The 25,458-nt window shown below is 45.7% G+C and overlaps 2 protein-coding genes across 7 annotated transcripts in view; one reads left to right on the top strand and one right to left on the bottom strand.

Annotated features, from left to right (window-relative positions):
• The window catches only part of RHOQ (ras homolog family member Q), a 37,521-nt gene extending 34,771 nt beyond the window's left edge, over positions 1-2,750 (bottom strand). For all 3 annotated transcript variants that reach the window (XM_027072533.2, XM_027072534.2, XM_027072532.2), the window contains exons 1-2: positions 2,609-2,750; positions 1,990-2,048 (exon numbers count right to left, since the gene is read on the bottom strand). In XM_027072533.2, coding sequence (XP_026928334.1) covers positions 1,990-2,048; positions 2,609-2,750 — 201 coding nt within the window. The remainder of the gene's footprint in view (positions 1-1,989; positions 2,049-2,608) is intronic.
• A 634-nt stretch (positions 2,751-3,384) lies between these two features.
• Positions 3,385-25,404, top strand: ATP6V1E2 (ATPase H+ transporting V1 subunit E2). 4 transcript variants are annotated; one of them, XM_015074719.3, is made up of 2 exons: positions 3,385-5,863; positions 24,531-25,404. In XM_015074719.3, the coding sequence occupies exons 1-2, from the start codon at positions 5,773-5,775 to the stop codon at positions 25,217-25,219; spliced, it is 780 nt and encodes a 259-aa protein (XP_014930205.1). In that variant the 5' UTR covers positions 3,385-5,772; the 3' UTR covers positions 25,220-25,404. The 4 variants fall into 4 exon arrangements, with proteins under 4 accessions (XP_014930205.1, XP_053056533.1, XP_053056532.1 ...); XM_053200558.1 differs by having other exon boundaries at positions 24,436-25,404; XM_053200557.1 differs by lacking the exon at positions 3,385-5,863 and adding an exon at positions 17,091-17,648 and having other exon boundaries at positions 24,436-25,404.
• Positions 25,405-25,458: the final 54 nt, after the last annotated feature.

The raw sequence follows: 25,458 nt of genomic DNA, 5'->3' as shown, positions 1-25,458 counted from the left end.
ACAATCCCCACTCAGAGAATGGCCATCAAGATTCCAGGTGTGTCTATAGACACACAAGGAATCCAATCAACCCAGGTAGCATCTCAGCCTCTCCTGTTGCTCTCTGTGTGTATAACCACCTCAAACTGGGGCAAATTCAGACCCGTGCCCTAATCCCAGCAATACCCGTCAGTAGCTGTGCAACCTTAAGTCAGCTACCTAGCTTCTCGGAATCCCAGTTTCCTCATCTGCAAAGATAAAATATCACTTATCTCATGGGGTTGTTTTGTGGAGAAAATAAAAAGATATTTGCATGTGGCTGTCCCATGCCTGATATGTCGAAGGAACTCAGTAAATATTAGTTGGGTCTAAAGGTGCACAGAACAGGTCTGACATACATACATCCTGTTGAATAGGGCTTGTGGTCAAACAAATGGTCATGGTGACAAGTTAAATGAGAAAAGGGAAGAGGTGCTAGTGAGAGAAGTTAAAATTAGAGACGATGTTTAAAAACCTCTCTCCTTTCAACCAGTAATTTCAACCTGTTATTTATCTACTCTGTTGCTCAAAAGTTGGTCTTACTTAACTGACAGAGTTCTGCCTCCTGCCCTCCATACGTTCTGACAGAATAAGTAACAACTACAATACAATAGGGCAGGCATCCAAAAGGGGCCCTGGAAAGCTAAGAACTGGTTGTACTGACTTAGGACGGTCTGGTGAAAGGGGACAGCCTCTGGCACCTTGCACTGCCAACAGTTTCTCTATCCTCGGATGCTCCTCTAACTTAACAGTTTGGAAACCAGAAGCCACATCAAAACACTCGCAATAAAACATTTTTCAGACTCTAACCTGGTACCACAATTCTGAAATCCGAATCTAGAAAAGCTACAAAGAATAGCTCCCCTTTATTGAGCACCTGTGTGTGCCAGACTCAGTGCTAAGCATCTGGCATATATTACATGAACAGGAATTTTTTCTAACATTTTATAGAAAAGGAAACTGTACTACCAGACATCCTCCAAAGCACTCTCTAAGCCCCTCAGCTGTTCACATGGCCTCAACGACTCAAGTCTGGATGACACGTGGAAATTTCTGCCCAAGGCATCATGTCTAATCACAGGGCTGGATTCTACAAAACTTCATTACACACAATCATCCCAGCCCCACAGCAAAAGTGGGTCTGGGAAGAGGGTGGCTGGGACAGAGACAGGGAGGAGACTTTAATCCTTTAGGAGCCACCTCTGATTTGCTAATGGTCAGAGGCTGCCAGGAGGAGTGTGCATTTTCTTTCTGCACAATAATCTCTCCCAAAGAAAACCCAGACAAAGTCACCTGGCCTTCCTAAGGAAGAAAAAAAAGAGCTCTTCCTCCAAGATTCATACTGAACTCCTAACCCTTCCTCTTCCTCCTTACCCCAGGGAGTGGCTGAATGGTTGTTGTTTCTTTTCTTTTTTTCCCTATGGTCCTCTGGTAACACCACAAATTACGTTTGCAGGGACTCGAGTCCCAGAGTGCAATGATGTTGTAATAAACATAACCAGGACCAAATGCCTTCCCATCATATTAGATGATGCCATTTCGCACCAATCAGGTTCCTCGGGCAGGCAGACCACTCTCCAATGAGGGACCAGACAGAGGCTGTGAGGGGGAGACCTGGTCATCTGCAACTAAAAATAAGGGCGCTTCATGATTGGCCGCTGCCACTTTGCAACAGGAGTTGGGACCCACACACCAGGCACCATACAGAAAGCACACACAGGCAAAAACTTTCACAGCACAGGGGTTCACATGGGGTGGGCTGGGCTAGGTTTGTTGTTGCGTTGTGTGTGCTTGCCTGTGTTTCTCCTTTTCCTAATTTGCTGACTTGAAAAAAGAAATAAAGATTTGATCCAGAGGGGCCCCTCGCAGACACACCCTCCCTCTTGGACACCTCAGTTTCCAAAGGCCATTTGCAGCCACCCTGAATTGAGGAAAGGCAAGGGGATGTCGGCCAGGGGCCAAGACACTCACCTGTCCCGCCGTGTCATAGAGTCCCAGGAGGTACTGCTTGCCCCCTACGGTGACGCTGACTGCAAGGGCAGAAATGGGGGTGGGGAGAGAAGTTCAATTATCTAGGGTCTGGGGCAACCTCGCACCCCACCTGGACTCTTTTATCTCAACCCAGCCGGAGGCATGCGGCGCTCTCGGGGAGATGTCACCCCTTTTCCCTTGTGCCCTGTTAAATGGTGTGAGGCCAGCGTGTGATGTGATCCCCGCTGCCCACTCTCTTCTCCCAAGTCCCGTAGCCACGTCTCGCCCGGTGCCCTAAGTACTTCCCCCGGGGGTTTGGGGCAGTAGGGAGGAGGCTGTGGGAAGGTCATGGAGGTCGGCCCAGGGCGTCCGGGGGTTGGGAAGTGCGGTGAGCTGGGACTGGGCCGGGGGTGGGGAGGAGTAGAAGAGGGGTCTACCGAGCCGGCGACTGGGAGCGCCGGAGGGGAGGTCTGGGGGTGGGGCCGGGCGCCCGGTAGAGGGCAAGGCGGGGGAGGGGTGGGGAGCGCGCTCGGGGGAGGCGGCGAGGGGGCTCCGCCAAAGTTGCTCCAAAGTTCCCGGCCCGGGGAGCGGCCCCTTAGTCAGCAGTTCCGAGGCTTACCTGCGTAGTGGTCGAAGACGGTGGGCACGTACTCCTCCGGGAAGGCGTCGTTGGCATAGCTCATGAGTAGGCACGTCTTGCCCACCGCCCCGTCGCCGACCACCACGCACTTGAGCATCAGCGCGCCGGGCCCGTGAGCCATGCTGCGGCCGGCCGGCCTCCGGGCATGGTCCCCCCGGAGCCCCCGCCCCGGCCCCGGGCTCAGCCCCAGCCCGCCTGGGGGGTCCGCCTCCGCCGCCGCTCCGCGCAGCAGGGCCGCCCCCCCGGCCCCATGCAGCGGCTCCCCCCGCCCGAGGGGAGGGGGCGGCGGGCACGGGGCTCTGCCGCCGCCTCGGTCGCTGCCCGGATCCCCGCCCGGGCCCCGGTCGCCGCGCCCGCCCGCTGCCCCCGCCACTCGGCGCCCTCTCCCCGGCCCGGCCTCCCCAGGAGGATCCGCTGGATCATAAGACTGGCCGGCCCCAGGGGAGACGGCAACTTTGGGGAGGGCAGTGGAGGGGAGGGGCCAGGCGGCTCTCCCCGCCCCGCGCGGGTCCGGGCCCCCTCCCAGCTGGGCCCCGGAGGAGGGCGGGCCCAGGCGCCTCCCCGAGAGCCGGCTGCCAGCCCCGCGCCCCCGCCCGCCGGCTCCGCGCCCCGCGCCCGGGGCCCCGCCCGCGACCGCCGCTCAGCCCTGCCCGCTCACCCTAGCTTGACTCCCCGCGAGGGCTGGGGAGGGGGTGAGGGGGAGGAGCCGCGGAGCTGGGGCGGTGTGCGGTGGCGAGGGGGTGGGGGGAAGGTGAGGCTGGGGGAGGAGGCCGAGAAGGAAGCGCTCGGGAGGAGCCGAGGGCTCCTCGCGCAAGTGCCCGCAACGCCCGGAAGCGTCCAAAGGCCCGGTGCTTGAAGAAGCCTAGGAGGCCTCTTGGGGAACCACGACGACTTCAACGATGACGCAATAGTCATGCAAAATTATACATGTATATTTAAACCCCACCCGGAAGGTAGGATCCATCCTATCGGCCTCTAAGTGCACAACAGAACTAGAAATGGGGAAGGAAGAAAGGCCAAGAGGTTTAAAAAAAAATTTTTTTTAAGGCGCGCGAGGTGGTGGGGGAGGGGTTGTGGTGGACCACCACAGCTGGCTTATTGCTTGGCACACCCCCCCCCCCCCCCGCCCCAGTAACAACGCAGGCTGTTCACAGCACGAACTTGAATCATTTACTTTGAAACTGGTGCCTAAAGGAGTCACACCATCTTGAACCTCTGAAGCAACCCTCCAACAGCCAGAAAAAGGAGACCCTGTGGGGTCTGGATGCAAATGTACCCCTGTGTCCTCTGGAGGCAGCATTCTCTGAGGTCGCCTTGCAGTCCGGAGTGTCCTTCGAAGTGGTGGATTGTGATCCCTGAGGATACCCTTGCTCTAAGACTTGGCCTGTGATCCAGGGGGCAACCTCTGACCACTGCCTGGGCAGAGCTTGGAAATATTGTCTGTCCGGGTCCTGTTCACTGACCTACAGTGCTGCTTTGACCATTAGGCACTGGAGGAGAGGGCAGGGGAGAGTGCCAGGGAACCACAACCTCCCATCCCCTGCTGAATGTGAGAAATGGCTTTCTTTCATTGATTCACAAGATTGGAAAATGCTATGTTGAAAAGCTGTGCAGAGGTCAACTGGACCATCTCCCTTAGCTCTCTTGAGGTTGTAGATGAGCAAACAGACCTAGAGAGGCAAAGTGGTTATCCCAAAGTCTTCCAGCTAATTCCAGCATTCAAAGACCTGGAGTACTTTGGAGAATGTCCCCATGCCTCACTTCCCAGGACTCAACTCTCAAACCCCAAATCTGATTTCCACTGTCCCAGAAAGACTTCCTGGATTATTGGAAGGTCTTTGTGGAGTCACACTGAACATCTCACCAGACCCCTCCACATTTGGGTCTAAGTGTGGGTGTTGGCATTGCCCCACTACTTTAGATTATGCAGTGAATCTGGAAGATAGTTTTTGTATTCTGAATGACAGGTTAAGGAAGGCAGGACAGGGCCTTGAAATCAGGTCTTGGTTCAAGGCCGGTGTCTGCCACTTCCTGTGAGAGGGGAAGAAAGGAGGATTTGCCCCCTTTGCCTACAGGACCATTTCTTCAGGCAGCATTTGTAGAAACTAATGTTCTAAAAGGAAGGTCTATCAGAAGAGGTTAAGAAGCTACCACAGTACCTCCAGCAGGGAGAGTGCATTTGGTCGCAGCTCTGATACTTGTTAGTGGTGTTACCATGAACATGTGACTTCTCTTCTCCCAGCCTCAGCTTTCTCATCTATAAATGTGAACTCATCTGTGGAATCAGGTCTCACCCTTGAGAACTCTGGAGGCTTTCAGAATGTGTCTGGAGAGCCTGGTAAAAAGTTTGGGACAAGGAGAGAAGCAGTTGCTGGAGACAACGGGAAGGACTTTATGAGGGATGACAAGGTCTGTCCCGGGACTGGAGGATAAAGGCTTCCCTGAGGCTTCCCCCATTCAGGACTCCAGCCTCTCGGCTCTTATAATACTTCTCAGAGGGGGCAGATATTCACTAAGGATCCAAGAAACTGGAGGATCAGCTCCGGAACCTTGAAGGATAGCGGGAACCCAGGTTCTGGATGCTCTGGGAGAAGCTCTGGGAATGTCAGAGCACCCCAAGTAGGGAGCTGATGTTGGATGAATCATGCAGTGGTGACTTCATTGGCAATGGTGACCTCATCCCTTTGGCCCATAGAAGAACCCAGACTGACTGCCAGGAATACTTAGAGTTCTGGTCTGATTCCACCAGTGCGTATGTGGACGGGTGGGGGCATTATCCTGGATCCCCAGGTCAGCATGTGGATGAACTGATGGGTTAGCCGGCAGGACCAAATAGATGTCAACAGAAAGCTTACTTTCCAACAAGCAAAGAAGATAATACAGTGGTAAAAACAACAACAACAACAACAACAAAAGCCAGCTTTCACATTTCAGGGATTGCAGGGACAGGAAGCAACTTTGTTTCTAAGCATCCGCAGACTCTGCTGGCTATTCTCCCTTTGAAACTGCTAATGTCGAAACACACAGGTCTGTGTGTGAACAGTGAAATCTCTACTTAGCCTTCTCCTCGTTTCCCTCTACTTCCTCCTCTGCATTGATTCATCCTGTATTTCATTTAACAAGCATTTACTGAGGTCTACTAGATGCCAGGCTTTATTCCTGGATGCGGGACGAAGAGCTGGAAAGCCACAATCTCTGGAGAGAGAGGAGGAAAACAAACAGATGAGCAAACAGGTAATTACCGTATGATGTGGTCAGTGCTGTGCTGGAGGCTAAGAAGAGGCGTCTTGAAGTGCAGAGAAGGCTGTTGGGTCTGGGTGTGCTGAGGAAGGATTCGAAGAAGGGTATCACTGGCTTGGGTTTAAGGGGCTAATAGGAGTAAGTTGAGAAAGGCTGGGAAATACAGCCCTGCACCAGGATAGGAGGAAACAGTACACAACTTTTTGGGATTGGTGAGCCATCTAGGGTGAACAGGGTACAGGATTAGTGGTGCAGGGGAACTGGTTTGTATTAAATTGGGAACTTAATTGAGAATTTGCAGAGCTGTGTATTGTGCTCAGGTGCTATCCGGGTACTTGGTACTCATTTATATGAGCACATGAGATAAAATTTGGAAAGAGTATCTACTGGGTTGTCTTTCCAGAACAGCACCATTTGCTTCTGCTAAATGTTCTTTCTGATTTATTCTCTGTGATCATGTGGTTTAAATAGAAGCTGCCATCTTCTTACACATCCTGCCCCTGCCCCTGCCCCTGGTTGATTAGCCCTGGGTGGATGCCTGATCCAACATAGGACAGTCAGAGCCATTCCTGAAAAGCTTGAATTTGGGATTCAAAATAGGAGTCTCCCTTGTTCTATGAACTAAACTAGAAGATGTGAGCCTGGAAGCTGTTGGCCATTCATGTTTCACATTCCAGCCATTCACAAAATATCCAATCCAAGAAAATAAAGCTAAAATGCAGAGAGAAACAAAAATGGAAATATAAACCCTCCCTTACCACCATCCCCTCCCCAGAAAGGCAGAGACAGTACAGGCTATTTGTGAATTCTGCTTCTCGTTATCCCTGAGACCCTGTTGTACTATTTTTCTTCAGTTGGTCACTTGAGTTAATGAGTTCCTCCTCCCCTTTTATCTAATGAGTATGGGGTCATTTTCTGTCACTGGTAATCAAAGGAATCCTGCCTGTTGTTGAAGTAGGTGATGTGTAGAGAAATGAAGAAATTTGCCCAAAGTCACACAGCTGGTAAGTGGCAGAGATGGATTTCAAAATGATCTGTCTTCAAAGCTCAGCTCTTTCCCATGTTCCACATGAGGGAGGCATCAAAAATTTTTCAGTAGGAAAATGTTTAGAGCTCTCTTTTGAGAAGATCACTCTGGTGGTGGTGTAGAAAATAAATTTGGAGGGGATGAGAGCAAAGGCAGAGACCATGAGAAGGAGAGAGAGATCATGAAGGTCTGAACCAAGCATCACTGTGAAAATAAAGAGGAGGCCGTGGGGACTGGGGATATGTAGATGACAGAATCCACTGGGCTTGGTTAACACAGCATCCAGAAGAATAGGATAATTCTGAGGCTTCTGTGTTGTTTCCATTGACGTTCTGCCTCTCTTTTACTTTATAATCTCCTGTTTTTATTTTTCTCTACCCTTTCTTTGGGCTTCTTGCTCACTTTTCAAACCTTTCCCATCTCCTCTTCCTAACAATGTGACCACCTGCCTAAACCAAGCTGAGAGTAGAACCCCAGAAGGACAGTAAGGCTTTAAAATATATTCATTTTTTTGGTCATTTTGTTTGTGTCCCTTCACATCTACCCAAGAAATGGAAAAAGGGATTCCAATAGATCATTTGGTATCACAGGCTAGGATGCTTTTGGTTGCAAGAAATAGAACAGTCAACCCAATTGGCTTCACTAGCAAAGGAAGTATATGGGCTTCCTTAGTCAAAACATTCAGAAGTTGCTTGAGCTTCAGGCATGGCTTGATCACAACTCTGGCTCTATTTTTTTCTACACTTCTCTCAGGTTTTCTCTTCTCTTTGGGTCAATTTCCTACTTAGGTTGGCTTCCTTCCTGAAGGATAAGTGGCTGTACCGTCCAGGCATTACACCACACTGCCCAGGAGAGAGAGCTTCTCTTGACTCACTCATCACACAAATGACTCTTGGATTTCCTCTGAGCAGATCAGCTTAGTTCATCCCTGACAGCACGGTGGCCAGCAGGATATCAGATGGTTTTTACCTTACACCTGGGCTACTGCCCATCCCTGAAACCATTGCTGTGACAAAGGGTTGGGACTACCCTGATCTGGCCTATCAGGCCCCACCCGAAGCCCATGGAGGGAGTGTGCACTGGGGAGGCAACCAGCAATTCCATTCCATCAGGATTATTGCCCACCTGGGGCGCCTGGGTGGCTCAGTCGGTTAAGCGGCCGACTTTGGCTCAGGTCATGATTTCACGGTCCGTGAGTTTGAGCCCTGCGTCGGGCTCTGTGCTGACAGCTCAGAGCCTGGAGCCTGTTTCAGATTCTGTGTCTCCCTCTCTCTGACCCTCCCCCGTTCATGCTCTGTCTCTCTCTGTCTCAAAAATAAACAAACGTTAAAAAAAAAAAAAAAAAAGGATTATTGCACAACAAAGTTCCTCGGTCTCTCCAAGCTACGCTAGACATAAAGAACTTTAGGAAAAGCACAATTCAAGATAAGAGGGAAGCGAGAAGGTCCAAGTCAGATCTGTGATTTGTTCGAAATTTCAGTTAGTTGGTTTGTCAATGCATGAATCTGTATGCTCACTCTGAATCCCTAATTCTTGGCTTATAGTAGGTACTCTTCTCCACCCTCTGAACCTCTTTCTTAGAATTATTGGCAAGGAGGTAGAATGGTTATCTTCCTTTTACCCAGGCCACTCTTATCTTCTGTTGTTCTTTCCTCCATTGATGCCCAGTATCTTCAGATTGCAGCCTCTTCTCTCCCCAGGGCTCCCCTGCTTCCCAGACTTCACGTGGCCCACTTTATAGCACCATCCCATCTGCCATACCCAATCCTCTTTTCCTTACCATCGCTAAAACCTCCTGTCAGCACCCTTTTTTCTTAGGGCTCAGATATAATGTACCCTGCACAGTTTTTTCATTTTTTGTTTTTTGTTTTTGTTTTTGTTTTGAGCTAAGGTGTTAGTAATGGCTTAAACATTGCGCCATTTGGTCAATGGTCCTTAATGATCAGAATAATAAATAAATCCAATAGGATTGGCTCACTTCTTGTTATGGTTCTAGAATGTATCTAGATCCTTTTTTTTCCCAGTTCATTACATACCAGAAACTCAGAAGTATGCCCCACCCTCCGAGAATTTTGGCTCAAGAACCGTTAATAATATTTTGCCATCTTCATTCCTGTCTTCTTCTGCAACCTGAGGTCAGGAGACCGGTCATTAGAACTGATAGTGTTACTACCAGTTGCTGAACTGTACAAAAGGCCACTTCTCTAGAGGTTGCTTGTATGGAATACGCATATGATCTGGCAGTGGCCCCCTCTCATAAGCTCCAAAAGAGACTGGATCGCGGATCCCTTTTCCAGAAAGAAAATGAGTGATTTTATTCCATGCTCCAGTACTGAGTGCCAGAAAGCCATCCAAGATTCGCTAATAGTTCCTCCATGGTGGATGTTTTGGCTGAGCATCGCAATCACATTTTGAATTGGGGGAATCATCCACTTCATGAGTCTTGGTGGGAAGAAAAGCTCATTCCTTATAGAAGCTGAAAATCACAGACTCTTGCTTTCCTCGCCAGACTCAAGAGCGAGTGCAACTAGAGTTAAACACAGGGCACACTCTGTGTGGAGGTTGCAGCTTTAGCGGTGGGGACACAATTTAGTTCCTGACACAGGAAGTGGCACCTCCGGGTAGGCAGTAGCGGTGGTGGTTGTGGTATAATTGAATTCCTGGTGCAGAATTGACAGTTGTACACACTGATTGTCTAGAATTTGGTGGCAGCAATGGCACCAGAAGTGGTTTTCTCATCAGAACAGTGTCTGAGGCACGTGTTGGGCATAGTTCCTATAAAGACAATCTTGAGGGGTGGCTGGGTGGCTTCGTTGGTTGAGCGTTCAACTCTTGATTTCAGCTCAGGTCGTCATCTCTGGGTTGTGGAATTGAGCCCTGTGTTGGGCTCTGTGCTGAGCATGGAGCCTTCTTAAGATTCTCTCTCCCTCTCTGCCTGTCTCCCTGCTCACGCTCTTTCTCTGTCTTAAAAAAAAAAAAAAAAAAAAAGACAGTATTAAACAGCTTCTCTGGCCCTTCCGCAATCCTGTGAGCTACCATGATCCTTTGAGCTTCCTTGTCTGTTTAGTCAGCCACAGACAGCTTCTGTTTCTTGAGAACCTAGCCTCTTGAGAAGGGGATGGAAGAGCACATCACTATATTGAATGTGCTTCCACGGAGGAAGTAGAGATTCCCACTTCTGCCATACCCAAGTAACTTCTCCAAGACTACTTTTTTGTCTTAGTCTATTCAGGCTGCTATACCAAAATACCACAGCCTGGGTACATTATAAACAGCAGAAACTTATTTCTCATGGTTCTAGGCACTAGGAGTCTGGGATCAGGACACGAGCATGGTTAGGTGAGGGCCCTCTTCTGGGTTGCAGACTTCTTGTTGTACCCCCACATGGAGGAAGGAGCGAAGGAGCTCTGTTGGGCCTCTTTTATAAGAGCACGAATCCCACTCATCAGGGCTCTGCCCTCATGAATAATGGCTTTCTAAAGGCTCCACCTATTAATACCATCACATTAGGCATTAGAGGTAAGGGGGACACATTTGGCCTGTGATACATTCCTAATGCAAGCTACTCGAAAATTGCACAAAATATATGAAATCACGGTTTCAGATATTGGACAGCACCTACCACAGGACTGTGATTCCAGAAAGAAAGGAAGGAAGAAAGAAAAGAAAGAAAGGAAGGAAGGAAGGAAGGAAGGAAGGAAGGAAGGAAGGAAGAAAAAGAAACGAGGCAAGCTCTGTTGTCACCTTAAATTTTTTGCTGGAAGTACTTTCTGAATTGCAGCACAGGGAGGGGGAACCTAAGCAGACCATAGCGCTCTTGCTGAGTTGAGGAGTTAGCTGAGAAGACTTTTCAAGGCAGAGGATCGGAGAGGAAAGACTATAACAAGGACTCCAGCACTATCTTCATGAAAGTTGCTAACACTAAGTTGCACGTACATACAGTGAAACACCTCAGTGTGAGCTAAACTGCCAGGGAGCATGGGCTGCTTTCCAGGACTCACACGAGGCTGGGACATGTTTGACTTTCAACCAGCCAAAGTGAAGAGACCTTGTTGAATGTCCAGAAAATTCAGTAGAAACTCCAGGAAAGTTATATATTAGTAGAAGGGCTAAATTAGCCCCAGAGTAAAAGTACCTCTAGATGTCCCCTCAACAAAATTTATAAGCAAGTCTCATAAAAAATAAGTTCATCCGTGATGACCAAGACTGCCAGCCAAAACAAATTTCATGACTTGTTTAAAGGACAATGACAAAATACAGACATTCAGCAACATAAGATTCAGAATGTCAAGAATGACCAAATATGCAAAAGGGTAGGGAAATGTAATCAGGAGAAAAATCAGTCAATAGAAACAAACCCAGAAATGACAGATAGATGAAGACTTAAAAAGGAATAAGAAATAAACATTATATATTATATATATTATATATATAATATAATGTATATATTATATATATTATGAAATGACAGATAATAAAATTAGCAGATGAAGACTTAAAAAGGAATAAGAAATAAACATTATATATTATATATTATATATATTATATAATATATAATATATAATGTTTACTTATTCTTGAGAGAGAGAGAGGTAGAGAGCAAGCAGGGGAGGAGCAGAGAGAGAGGGAGACAGAATCCCAAGCAGGCTCCACGCCATCAGCATGGAGCCCAATGTGGGGCTTAAACTCACAAACAGTGAGATCATGACCTGAGCTGAAACCAGGAGTCTGATGCTTAACCAACTGAGCCACCCAGTCACCCCTATATATATAAGAACTTAAAGGAAAATGTGAACACGGGGAGGAAGGGAATCTACATATATAGAGAGAACCATACTGAACTTCTAGAGTTGGAGAATACAATACCTGAAATGAAAATTTCACTGGCTAGGCTTAACAGTCTAATGTTCAACAGATTGAACATTGTAGAAGAAAATATCTGTGACCTTGAAGACATGGCAATGGGAACTATGCAGTCTAAAGCATGGAGACAAGAAGACTGAAGGAATAAAACAAAACATGAAACACAGTAGCTGTGTCCTAAACTGCAGTTCCTGAGACCTTCAGTTAAGGGTGGGAATTCCCAGCAGATCCCATAGGGGCAGAGCTAACTTTCAACTCCTTTGCGACAGTGTGGCCCAACAGGTTGTAAAAGTGCTGAAATAATGTCACCTTGGTTGGTAAATGCCCCTTGCCCTGAATGCCCCCACCTTGCCCCCATCACTCAAGTGATGTCTCCCTCTGACCTCCTGATTCAACATCTAAAGAGTTAATGCCTACCAGAGTAGAGGTCTTTCAACACCCTTTCCCAAGTGAGGCAGGATCACTCCGGTTGGTTAGCTGTTAAATATAGTGAGTGTCATCCCTGATTAGGGGGTGGGTTAGGATTGTGGGGGCCTGCTCCAGTCACCTCTCTGAGTAGAATAAACTCAACCAGAGGACCCTGGGTGAATTCCTTTAAATAACTTACATTTTAGGAGTTCTCGTGGAGTTTTGTGTTCCAGGAGTGTGGGCAGTACACAAGGAGGTATCCCTCTGGGCCAGGTCACTGCAGAACTTCTTCGATCTTCACATGCCTGTCTCCTTTGTCTGAAAGAGGATCGCAAGTCCTATGGTTGTGATGGTCTGTGGGGGAGATGATTTCCTCATCACCCGTCATTCATCTATAGGCCCAACAAATTGTTGTTATTAAGCTACCACTGTGTACTCGACTCTGTGGGAAGTGTTAAGATGAGTATAGAGGGGTCAGAAACAGCACCTTCTCCCTCAGGGTCATTGTGGAAGTCCCTATGCACGGTGAGGGACAGAGTTGGATGGATCTGTTCTCTTCCTTGTAAACCAGAACCTTCCCTGTGTCAGGGGTTGAGCTGTGTCTCTCAGCAGAGCTGAGGCCAGTCAGGACCTGTAACAGTGAGAGTTAAATCAATAGCAAAGCAGCACTTGGCATCCGAATGTGTCCCCTGAGCTGAGGACTGGTAGCAAACATTGCCCCTGTGTGTTTCTGAGCAAGTAGAGCACCTACACTCTCGTGGGACTGTCCCTGACCGTGGCTCACAGGCTGGAGGCTTGGCCAGCCAGCTCTCTCCGAGGGCTTGTTGCTGACTTAGCACTCACCCTTGGCCTTTTCGGAGGCTTTCTGGGGCTAAGACTGCTATCCTGTGCCTACCTCCCCACAGGCAGCCCAAGGAGTGTGGTTCCAGGAAGGACAGGATGATAGGGGCCCTTTGGTCAGGGATGGAGCCACAGGGCTTTTCTTTCTGGGAGAAACCAGCACTGAAAACCTTTTAGCTATGCAACTTTGAAGCAAATTGCTCTTGGGGAGAAACTGACTGCTTTGAAGAAACCTTCCTGCAGATGTTTGGAAAGGACAAGTTAAGTTGTGAATTCTTAATATACATTATTTGGGGAGGGATATTTCTTACCCCGCCCGGCTCTCTCATTTATATAACGTGCCTGGCTCCTGTTGGCATTAGCTCTCTCCGGCCCCAACCAAAGCCTGCTTTGCCACGGGGATGGAGTTCCTGGAATAAAGCCGTATGAGGCCCATCACTCCTGAGCCACCGAAGCAGAGATGAAGCTTTATGGCCACTTCTGATTTTCTCTCTGGGTGGCTCCTTTCACTTTCTGATAAAATGAACTCTCTGGCTCTTGCTTTCTCTCTTCCCAGCTTGCTTCAGAGGGAGCAGAATGTATAATGCCTGCTTTCCTACATCTTTACCCTGAGCTGAATGGCTCAGTCCTGAGCACAGAGCTGCAGCAAGTGCCACCGGGGCCAGACCTTGAGTCACCAAAGCTGTCGGCTCCTCTACCACGTCTCCTTCCATCCCCAACCTCCCTTCCTGTGGTCTTGTCCGAGCGCTCATCCACGCAGTCTTGTCCTGGCATTTGGCTGATAGCCAGACTCTCCTGGCTCCGTCACCACCAGGCTAACCTTCCTAAATCCGGGTTTGGCCAAGTTACAGCCCTGCTCAGACACCTTTGATGGGTCGCCTTTACCTAATGTCCCGGCTCTCAATCTGACATTTTCAAACCTTCCCCAGCTGAACTCCAGCTTCTTTCTAGATATTGCTCACTCCCCCTGCCCCTGTGGGCCTGCCTGCTGCTACCAAACCGGTTGTCCTGCACATCCTCAGCATCTTGCCTTTGCCCACAGCATTCTCCCTCTCCGGACTACCTCCCTCTTGCTGAGCGTTGAAATTGTCCACTCTTCATGCCTGTCTTGACTCCTCCCTCCCGGATGGCCCCTTGCTGGCCCCTTGCTCGTAGGACCACTCCTCCAGCTGGAGCCTGCAGCCTGTGTTCTTTCCTGGCTCTCATCCCAGCCCATTTTGGTTCCCAGGCTCTTCTCTACATTTCTGAGCCAAGAAGGTCCTCTCTGGAAAGTCCAAGATGTTGCCTGGAATAGGATGTCCATGTAGACTTGAGTGATTCTTGTCTCTTTGGATGAATTCTCCTTAAGGAATACTACCAGCTCGCTACCTTTTCCAGGGGACCTGCCTCCAAAGTGAGGTGTCTGTTGTCACGGATGGTATGTGTCAAAGCACTCACCACACAGTTTACCTGCCTGAAGGGCAATACATTATAGAAGAATGCCTGATGAGCTTGGAAGGGGGGCTTAGAACCTTGATGCACTTAACTTCATTCACTTAACTTTCTTGCAACTGCTGATTCTGAACACACCAGGCTGTAATGTGAGGACCTGCGTGCCTGTTCCTTTTCCCCATTACATCGTGGGCTTGGGAGACACGGCTGGTGTCTGCCTTGTTCTCTATCTCCGGTGCCTGGCACATAGTAGATGTTCAACACACATTTGTCGAACAACAACAACAACAAAAAGCCGGGGATGCCCCCTCCCGCATATTTAGTATTTGAAATTCCCCCAAAGGAGTCATTATTCTTCTAAATTTCCTCACCCACTTCCTGGGCCCTGCAAGTTGCCCCATGCTCCAAGCTCCGGAAATCCCCTTCTCTCCCTCACCCTGTCATCTCTAAGTGTCTGGAGGCCCAAGTGTGGAGCTTCCTGTCTTTTGGCTAGGGTTGGGAGCCCACACCCAGACGCGTACATCTGCCCTCAGACTTGCTTACATACCCCAGCTGGAAGGAAGAACCCTTCCAGGGTCTGGGCATGGCTCCAGGCTGACAGACGCACTTTGCCCACCAAGCACTCCTGCCTCCCCCTCCTCCCTGTTGTGGTTTCTGGGGATGCCGCACTTTGCCAGGGTGCACACAGGCCACGTAGGCGAGGGTGAGAGAAGAGAGATTTCCAAGCGCACACTTCATCTACGGACCCCTCCTATGCCCGTGGATACAAAATCAGCAGTTTCAAAAAAGTCTCCTTCCCCAAGGTCAGAAGGAGGGTTTTCTGGGGTGTTAACAAGGTTCATTGCTCGACCTGGATAATGGTTACAGGATATTTGCCTCATAATAATTCATTAAGCCGTGCGTTTACATTTTATATGCTTTTTTGAATGTGTGCTGTATTTCACAATAAAAAAGACACACACACAAAAGAAAGTTCTCCCCCTCCGCCCAGTGCTCCACTCCCAAGCCCTTGATCCAATCGATCCCTGTTTAACCAGTGCCTGTCTTCATCCAGCCCCTGCCGGAGAAGGAGCTTCTTGTCCTCAAGGAATTTCCTGGAGGAAGCAAAATAACTGGAGCAAGAAAAAAGACACGAACTCCGGCTCTGAATTATATCTGGAAAATAGGCCATGCTGTCATCATTTGGAAGAGTCCAGAGGTCAGGGGGTTGGTGGGGCTCAAACTGGGTCTGAAAATAGGGGTGGGATTTAGGTAAGTGGAGAGAAGCAGAGGAGGGCCTTTTAGCCAAGAGAATGGCGTGATCATAAGCTGTTAGGTGCTGGTGCGGGGGGAGGGGGGGGCGTGGAGCGCGACGGCGCCTGGGTGACTCAGTCGTCGGATGAGGGTCCGACTCTTGATTTCCTGTTGGGTCATAGTCTCACGGTTCTTGAGTTCGAGCTCTGAGTTGGGCTCCATGCTGCTGGCATACAGCCTGCTTGGGATCTTCTCTTTCCCTCTCTCTCTGCACCACCCCCCCCCCCATCTCTCTCTCTCTCTCTCTCTCTCCCAAAAATCAATAAATAAACTAAAAAAAAAAAAAGCTGTTAGGTGAGACTGAGCCTGATGTGTTTGCCAGGAGTGGGCAATGAAGAGACCCTGGTGCTGAATAGTTCATCAGAGTCAGACTGGCTTGAAGAGTCTTAGATGCTGCCTGCCCCCAGCCCCAAACATGGGCAAGGTGGACACCATTGCAGTGTCCACCATTGTTGCACCATTGCAAGCCTGCGTCACTGAGCCCTCAGCAAGAGCAGACATGTGCGTTTCCCATTTCTTGGTTCATTTTGCGCTTTTGCTCAAGCCACAGGCCCATGTGGGCTCATAATCCCCATCCCAGACGGACTGGAAGTTCTATCTGCCAGACACATTACACGGCACCGCATTCTTGCAGAGATGCTTGCTCAATCCCTGATTTCAGCCCTGCTACCCCACCCTGCAGCTGCTGTTAAATCCAGCCTGATAAGCTGTTTAGAGGTAGGAGTAGAGGCAGAGGCAGGCACTCAGCATGGCAGGTTCAGGGACGGTCGTGTGTGCCAGTGTGTGAGGTGACTTCACACACCCCCTGCCCAAGAGCCCTGGAATTCAGGACTTCACCCAGCATGGCCAAGGATGTGGCTGTCACCTGAGACAATGGGCAAGGGGGCCACACGGTGTTGGGAGGTTCCCAGGCTCCAGGCAGGGCTACCAAGTTTCATATAAGGAGGCAATACTTGGGTGTGGTTCGACTTACTTTAGGGAGCAGAAGTCACATCAGTCCTAAGTACTCTACATACACAAAGAGCAATTGTGACAGGCACGAAGCCTAAAGCAGAGAAGAGCTAATAATGGCAGTAGTAACAATGATAGCGCCTGCCAAGCACGAAGATGAACCCTGCACATAGCATTAAGCTAAACATCCCCTTCTTCTGTTTGATCCTCACGATGATCCTATGATGTAGACGCTACTGTTATTTCCATTAGACAGATGAGGAAACTGAGGCTTTGAGGTGTGAGCCGCTTTCCCAAAGTCATGGAAATGGTCAACGCAGAACTAGGATCTGAATTCCAGAAGTTCGACTCCAGCACCCACACTATGGAAGCCGGTGATGCCCACTTAAGCCCTGTTTGCTCTTGGAAAGGACGTCCTCCTCACAGACTAGAGCAGAGCCCAGCAGCCCCTGTGGTGGGGGTGGCACCCTAAAGACCGACTGGCAAGTTTTGCTTACTCCGGTTTCTTATTCAACAACCTTTGGATTTGGCTTCCCATGTGACTCGCATACAGAGAAAGAGGTTGTGATCTGCCAACTTGACAGCTGTATTTTTCATTAGTCAATTAACAAGCTGGCTGCCTGGGTTCACACACATATCTGTATCTGCGGGCTTGGATAAAGTGAGCCCACCCCAGAGCCGAAGCCCACCATGTGCCAACTTAATTGCGATTCCGAGGGTGCGAGGGTAGCCCCCAGCCTGGCCTGTGTGCCCAGGAAATCCCTCTTGGCGTCCTTTTGGCAGGCTTGGCCAGCTTTCCCCAGTGACAGCCTGGCTCTTTGGATTCGAGTTGCCTGGTCAGACCGCGAGGGTCCTTTGCAGAAAGAAGGAAGCAACAGTGCCAGGTTCCAGGGAGCGTTCCAAGTTCCACATTCCGTGCACAGACTCCCGGCGCCAGAGCAGAGGCTGACCCTTGGCAGGACGCTGGTAAGGGTTCGTCTGGTACATTTTTCCCTCCACGACATAACCTGGGGCTTCCTGGATCTCCCGCTCTCTGCTTTCAATCCCAAAGCTGGTGACCAAGCAAGGTTACCCAGGAAGACTTAAAAAAATCATTTCATTGCCTTATTTAGGAGCAGAGAATGTTTTGCTCTGTTTACAAAAGTGCAGTTTTTAAAAAATCACATCCTGAAATAACAGGACAGTTTCTTAGACTTTGAACCAAAGTAAGTTTTGGTCTTCGTCACAAACATTGGGTTGTTTTACCACCAAACTTGGTGAGTGGTGCATCTTTCTGGGGCAGCATTCCAATTTTTTTAAATTTTTGAATTGTGGTAAAATATACAGAACATGAAATCTACCCTCTTAATACATTTTTAAGTGTACAGTACAGTATTATTAACTGTATCTACATTGTTACACAAATCTCTAGAACGTTTTCATCTTGACTGAAACTCTACACCCATTTGCCCATTTTCCCTAACCCCAGCCCCTAACAACCACCATTCTGCTTTCTGCTTCTGACTTTGACCACTTTAGATACCTCATGTAAATAGAATTATGCAGTATTTTTCCTTCTGTGCTTGACTTATTTCACTCAGCAAAGTATCCTCAAGATTCATCCATGTTGTAACATATCATAGGATTTTTTTTTTAATTTTTAAATGTTTATTTATTTTTTTGAGAGAGAGAGAGAGAGAGAGACATAGAGAGCAATCAGGGGAGGGGGCAGAGAGAGAGGGAGACAGAATCCTGAGCAGACTCTGTACCAGCAGCACAGTACCTGATGCAGGGCTCGAATCCACGAACTGGGAGATCATGACCTGAGCCGAAACCAAGAGTCGGATGCTTAACCAACTGAGCCCCCCAGGTGCCCCACTTTTTTTTTTAAGGTTGAATAATATTCCATTCTAGGTATATACCACATTTTCTTTATCCATTCATTGGTGGTGGAAGCACATTTAGATTGTTTCCATATCTTGGCTGTTGTGAATAGTGTTGCAATGAACATGGGAATCCTAATATCTCTTTAAGATCCTGATTTTAATTCTGGGTAAATACCCAGAAGTGGGATTGCTGAATCATACGGTAGTCCTGTTTTAATTGTTTGAAGAAACTCCGTGCTATTTTTCATAGCTGCTACACCATTTTACATTCCCACCAATAGTGCACAAAGGTTCTAATCTCTCCACATCTTTGCCAGCACTTGTTATTTTCTTTTTTCTTTTCTTTTTCTTTCTTCCTTCTTTTATCCCTCCCTCCCTTCCTTCCTTTCTTCCTCCTGCCCTCCCTCCCTCTCTTTCTTTCCCTTTCTCCCTTTCTCTTTTTCTTTCTCTTTCTTTCTTTCTTTCTTTCTTTCTTTCTTTCTTTCTTTCTTCCTTCCTTCCTTCCTTTCTTTCTTTCTTTCTTTCTTTCTTTCTTTCTTTCTTTCTTTCTTTCTTTCTTGATAATGGCCATCCTAACAGGTATAAGATAATATCTCATTCTGGTTTTTATTTGCAGTTCCCTGATGTTAGTGATACTGAGCATTTTTCACATACCTTCTGGGCATTTGTATGTCTACTTTGGAGAAATGTCTAATCCTTTGCTCATTAACTTGTTTCTTTTTTGTTTGTTCTTTGTTATTGAGTGGTAGGAGTTTCTTGTATATTTTGGATATTAACCCCTTATCAATTATATGGTTTGCAAATATTTTCTCCTATTCCATAGGTTGCCGTGTTGTTTTCCTTTGCTGTGCGTATTTTGAGTTTGATGTAGTCCCATTTGTCTATTTTGCTTTTATTGTCTGTTGCCTTGGTGTCATGCCAAGAAATCATTGCCAAGACCAATATTATGAAGATTTTCTCCTATGTTTTATTCTGGGAGTTTTGTACTTTTAGGTCTTATGTTTAAGTCTTTAATACATTTTTAGTTGATTTTTGTGTATAGTGTGAGATAAAGGTCCAATTTTATTCTTTTGCATGTGGATATCCAGTTTCCCTAGCATCATTTGTCAGAGACTGTCCTTTCCCTGTTGTGTGGTATTGACACCTTTGTCAGAGATCATGTATGATATATGTGTAGGTTTATTTCTAGGGCCTGTATTCTGCTCCATTGGTCTATATTTGTGTCTTTATGCCAGTACCATACTGTTTTAATTACTGTAGGTTTGTAATATGTTTTGAGCAAGGCCCCTGACTTTGTTCTCTTTCAAGATTATTTGGCTATTCAGGGTCCTTTGTGGTTCCATATGAATTTTAGAATTTTTTTTCTTTCTTCAAAAAAATGTCATTGGGACTTTCGTAGAGATTGTATTGAATTTGTAGATGGCTTTGGTTAGTATGAACATCTTGATATTAAGTCTTCTAATCCATGAACATAGGATGTCTTTACATTTATCTGTGTCTTAATTTAGTTTCTTTCAGCAGTGTTTTGTAGTTTTTAGTGTACAAGGATTTGGTGTCCTTGGTTAAGTTCATTCCTAGTATTTTGTTCTTTTCTGATGATATTTTAAATGGGATTCTTTTCTTTTCTTTTCTCTTTCTTTCTTTCTTTCTTTCTTTCTTTCTTTCTTTCTTTCTTTCTTTCTTCCTTTTTGTTTTTTTAGTAGTAGAAATAATAATAGCACTTATTATGTTCCAAGGCATTGTTCTAAGCACTTTACATACATTATCAACTGGCTTCATCTTTTTTTTCTTCCAATATGTAACACAGTGTTATACTAGTTTCAGATGTACAATATAACGAATCATCAACAATTCTATACATGTCTCAATGCTCATTACTCTTAATCCCCTTTATCTATTTTACCCACACCCCACCAACTTCCCCTCTAGCAAGGACCAGTTTGTTTTCTGTATTTAAGCGTCTGGATTTTTGTCTCTCTATCTCTCTCTCTTTTTTCCCCTGTTTATTCATTTGTTTTATTTCTTAAGTTCCACATATGAATGAAATCACATGGTATTTGTCTGTCTCTGACTGATTTATTTCTCTTAGCATTATACTGAATTGTTGCCTTAATTTCCTTTTTGCATCATTCATTGTTAGTGTCTAGAAACTGATTTTTGTATGTTGATTTTGTATCCTGCAAACTTGCTGAATTATTTTATTCCAACAGTTTTTTTGTGAAATCACTGGGGTTTTCTAGATACAAGATTATGTCATCTAGATCATTTTACCTCTTTTTTTCTGATCTGGAAACCTTTTATTTTTTTCTCTTGTCTAATTGCTTATAGCTAAGACTTCCAATAGTATGTTGAACAAAAGTGGCAAGAGTTGGTATCCTTGTTTTGTTCCTGACCTTAGAGGAAAGACTTAGATCTTTCTTACAGGAAAGACTTAGATCTTTTGGTTTTTCACTATTGAGTATGAAATTGGCTGTAGGCTTTTCATATATGGCCTGTATTAAATTGAGGTAATTTCCTTCTATTCCTAGTTTTTGAGTGTTTTTATCATTAAAGGATGCTGAAATGTGTTCAATGTTTTTCTGAATCTTTTGGAATGATCATGTGATTTTGTCCTTCATTCTGTTAATGCGGTGTATCACATTGATAGATTTTTGTATGTTGAACCATCTTTGCACTGTGGGGATAAATACCACTTGGTTATGGTGTATGATTCTTTTAATGTTCTGTTGACTTCGGTTTGCTAGTATTTGTTGAGGATTTTGCATCTATGTTCATTGGAATACTGGCCTGTAGTTGTCTTTTCTTGGAGTGTCTGGCTTTGGTATGAGGTTAGTACCAACCTCGTAAATGACTTTGGAAGTGTTCCCCATTCTTTAGTTTTTTGGAAGGGTTTGAGAAGGATTAGCATTAATCTTTAAATTTTAGGTAGAATTCTCCAGTGAAGCCCATCTGGTCCTGGGCTTTTGTTTTTTGAAAGGCTTTTGATTACTGATTCGATCCCCTTACTATATAGATATGTTCAGGTTTTCAGTTTCTTCATAATTCAGTCTTGGTGAGTTGTATATTTCCAAGAATTTATCTATTTCTTCTAGTTTCTTCAATTTGTCAGTGTATAACTGTTTATAGTAGTCTCTTATAATCCTTTTTTATTTTTGTATTTCTGTGACTGCATTAGTACTCCTTTTTCATTTTGATTTTGAGTCTTCTCTGTTTGTTTTTTAATCCATCTAAAGGTTTGTCAGTTTTGTTCATCTTTTCAAAAACCAACTTTTAGTTTTATTGCTTTATTTCCTTTATTTTGCTAATTCTGGGCTTAGTTTGTTCTTTTTCTAGATCCTTGAGGTATAGAATTAGACTGTTTGACTATCTTTTTTAAAATTTTTAAACAATGTTTATCTTTGAGAGAGAGGGTGAGTGGGGGAGAGGCAGAGAGAGAGGGAGACACAGGATCTGAAGCAGGCTCCAGGCTCTGAGCTGTCAGCACAGAGCATATGCAGGGCTGTAGCTCATAGACTGTGAGATCACGACTTGAGCCGAAGTCAGACGCTTAACCCACTGAGCCACCCAGGTGCCCCTTGACTATTTTTTTTTTAATGTAGGCATTTGCTGATATAAACTTCCCTCTTAGTACTGCTTTTGTTGCATACCATAAATTTTGATATATTGTATTTTAATTTTTATCTCAAGATATTTTCTAATTCCCCTTTGGATTCTTCTTTGACCCATGGGTTGTTTAAGAGTGTGTTGTTTAATTTCTCTATGTTTGTGAATTTCCCAATTTTCCTTCTGCTATTGATTTCTAGTTTCATTCCATCATGGTTAGAAAAGATACTTGATATGATTTCAATATTTTTAAATTTGTTAAGACTTGTTTTATGACCTAACATGATCTATGCTGAAAAATGTGCCATGTGTGCTTGAGAAGAAAGTGGATTCTGCTGTTGTTGGGTAGACTGTTCTGTGTATGTCTATATGTCTGTTAGGACCATTTGGTCTATATTTTTGTTCCAAGCCCTCTGTTTCCTTGTTGATCTTCTGTCTGGATATTCTACCCATTAATAAAATGGGGTATTAAAATCTCCTAATATTATTGTGTTGCTGTCTATTACTCCCTTCAGTTCTGATAACTTTCACTTCATATATTTGGGTGCTCTGATATTGGGTGCATATATCTATATTTATAATTATTATATCTTCCTAGTAAAATTATCTTTTACCACTATAAAATATCCTTCTTTGTCCCTTGTAACAGTTTTTGACTTAAAAACTATTTTATATGACTTAAGTATGGCCACTCCTGCTCTCTTTTGGTTACTATTGGCACAGAATATCTCCTTCCATTCTTTTGTTTTCATCCTATGTGTGTCCTTAAATCTAAAGTGAGTATCTTAAAGACAGCATGTATTTGAATCTTTAAAAAAAATTTTTTTTAAATGTTTATTTATTTTTGAGAGAGAGAGAGAGAGAGTGAAGAGAGGAGCAGAGAGAGAGAGAGAGAGAGAGAGAGACAGAATCCAAAGCAGGCTCCAGGCTCTAGCTGTCAGCACAGAGCCTGACATGGGGCTTGAACCCACAAACCATGAGATCATGACCTGAGCTGAAGTCAGATGCTTAACCAACTGAGCCACCCAGGTGCCCCTTGAATCCTTTTTTAAAAGAAGGTTACCTATTCAGCCACTCTAGGGAGTTTACTCCATTTACATTTAAAGTAATGACTGATAGGGAAGAACATGCTATTGCCATTTTGTTCATTGTTTTCTATATGTCTTGTAGCCTTTTTGCTCCTCTTCCTCTCCTGCTGCCTTCCTTTTTGTTGATTGGTTTTAGTGATGTGTCTTGATTCCTTTCTCATTTTCATTTGTGACCATGGATGTCCATTTCCTTTTTCCAACATTGGGGTGTTTCTTCAAATAAGTTTTCTGTCACTGGAACTCCCATATTGCATATATTGATTCAGTTATCAATATCCCATATGTCCCTTAGGCTTTCTTAAACTGTTTTTTTTAATGTGTATCTCTGACTGGATAATTTCAAATGACGTGTCTTTGAATTTGTTGGTTTATTCTTCTCTAAATTAAGATTGTTGTTGAACTCCTATAGTGAATTTTTCAATTCAGTTACATTCTTTAGCTCCAAAATTTGTTTGGTTCTTTTAAATATTTTCTATCTCTTTGTTGCTAATCTTATTCTGTTCATGTATATTTTTTCTGAGCTCATTAAGCATCCCAGGAAGGCTTTTTAAGATGTAGATTGTCAGACCCTATTGATAGAGATTCTAATTCAGTAGTCTGTAGTGGAGCCTAGAAATCTGTTTTTCTGAAAGTTTCCCTAGGTGATTCAAATATACACTTCCAGTGAAAAGGTGAAAAGACTACCCCCAATCCCTCTCACTCCCAGTTCTCTCCAAGATGTCATCATCTGTCTACTAGTATTCTGCTTTTTTGTATTAGTTGAGGGGTCTTGAAACCCTTCTGCCTCTAGACAGCCTTCCTGGATTGAATCCCATCTGACAGTGAGTTTCTTATATTTCTCCCCAGCCCATTCCAGACCAAAATGGACATACACTTCCCATTTCTGTGTTAATTTGGCATTTCATCCCTTCAACTTGCTATTTGAGTCTTAAGCCATCACTGTCTAAAAATCTTCTGGACTAAGCATACCCTAATTTTCTAATCATTTGATGATGCAAAAGTGTTGAGTGTAGCAGAGGTAGAACTCTGGGAACCTGTGTTCACATCTCTTTTCTTATAGGGTATGATCTTGGACAGGTTGCTTTTCCTTCCTGGGTCTCAGTTTCCTCATCTGTGAAATGAACAGTGATAGATGATCTTCACAATCCTTCGTTTTGGATTCTGACTCTCTCCTTCCTTCCCTTATGCACTCCATAGCTAAGGAAGTGAAACTCCAAGGTCATTCCTGAAACGCAGTCCTAAATCAAAGGAACCAGAGGGACTGCCGGTTCTCCCTCTGCCTCCTTTTCCAGGAACAACCATGGCTTTGAGTGATGTCGATGTGCAGAAGCAGATTAAGCACATGATGGCTTTCATTGAGCAGGAAGCCAATGAGAAGGCTGAAGAAATAGATGCCAAGTCTGAGGAAGAGTTCAACATTGAGAAAGGACGTCTTGTGCAAACCCAACGACTGAAGATTGTGGGGTATTATGAGAAGAAGGAGAAGCAGATAGAGCAGCAGAAGAAGATCCAGATGTCTACCGTGAGGAATCAGGCAAGGCTGAAAGTCCTGAGAGCCCGAGATGACCTCATCTCAGAGTTGCTGAATGACGCAAAGCTGAGACTTAGTGGGATTGTGGCAGATCCAGCAATCTACCAGGGGCTGCTGGATAAGCTAGTGCTTCAGGGTCTGCTCCGACTGCTGGAGCCCGTGGCGATTGTACGCTGCAGGCCACAGGACCTCCTCCTGGTGGAGGCTGCAGTGCAAAAAGCCATCCCTGAATACATGATGGTCTCCCAAAAATGTGTGGAAGTCCAAGTGGATCAAGAGGTGCACCTGGCTACCAACACAGCTGGAGGAGTGGAGGTCTACAGCGGCAATCAGAGAATAAAGGTTTCGAATACCCTAGAAAGCCGACTGGATCTCTTAGCCCAGCAAAAGATGCCTGATATACGAAAGGCTTTGTTTGGAGCCAATGCCAACAGAAAGTTTTTTATATAAGCCTCTGAGAAGGGAAACTCATGTTGAATTGTCCAGCCATAAAAGCCTAAGTTATTAGGGCAAAGGAAACTAGTCATGTTTCCTCCTCTTTGCTGCTTTGATAGGATTCTATGTACTTTCACGAAATAGCCTTTGAATGGCTAAAGGCATTGTATTTTGGAATAAAACCTGAAAACGCTTAGAAATCTACTTCTGGTTTATCCACACATACCGCATCTTCTGGTCAATTCAACAGTCTA

Source organism: Acinonyx jubatus, chromosome A3, assembly GCF_027475565.1.
Source record: "Acinonyx jubatus isolate Ajub_Pintada_27869175 chromosome A3, VMU_Ajub_asm_v1.0, whole genome shotgun sequence".
NCBI lineage: Eukaryota > Metazoa > Chordata > Mammalia > Carnivora > Felidae > Acinonyx > Acinonyx jubatus.
Note: the sequence above shows the minus strand (reverse complement) of the source record. Positions and strands in the feature narration are given on the sequence as shown.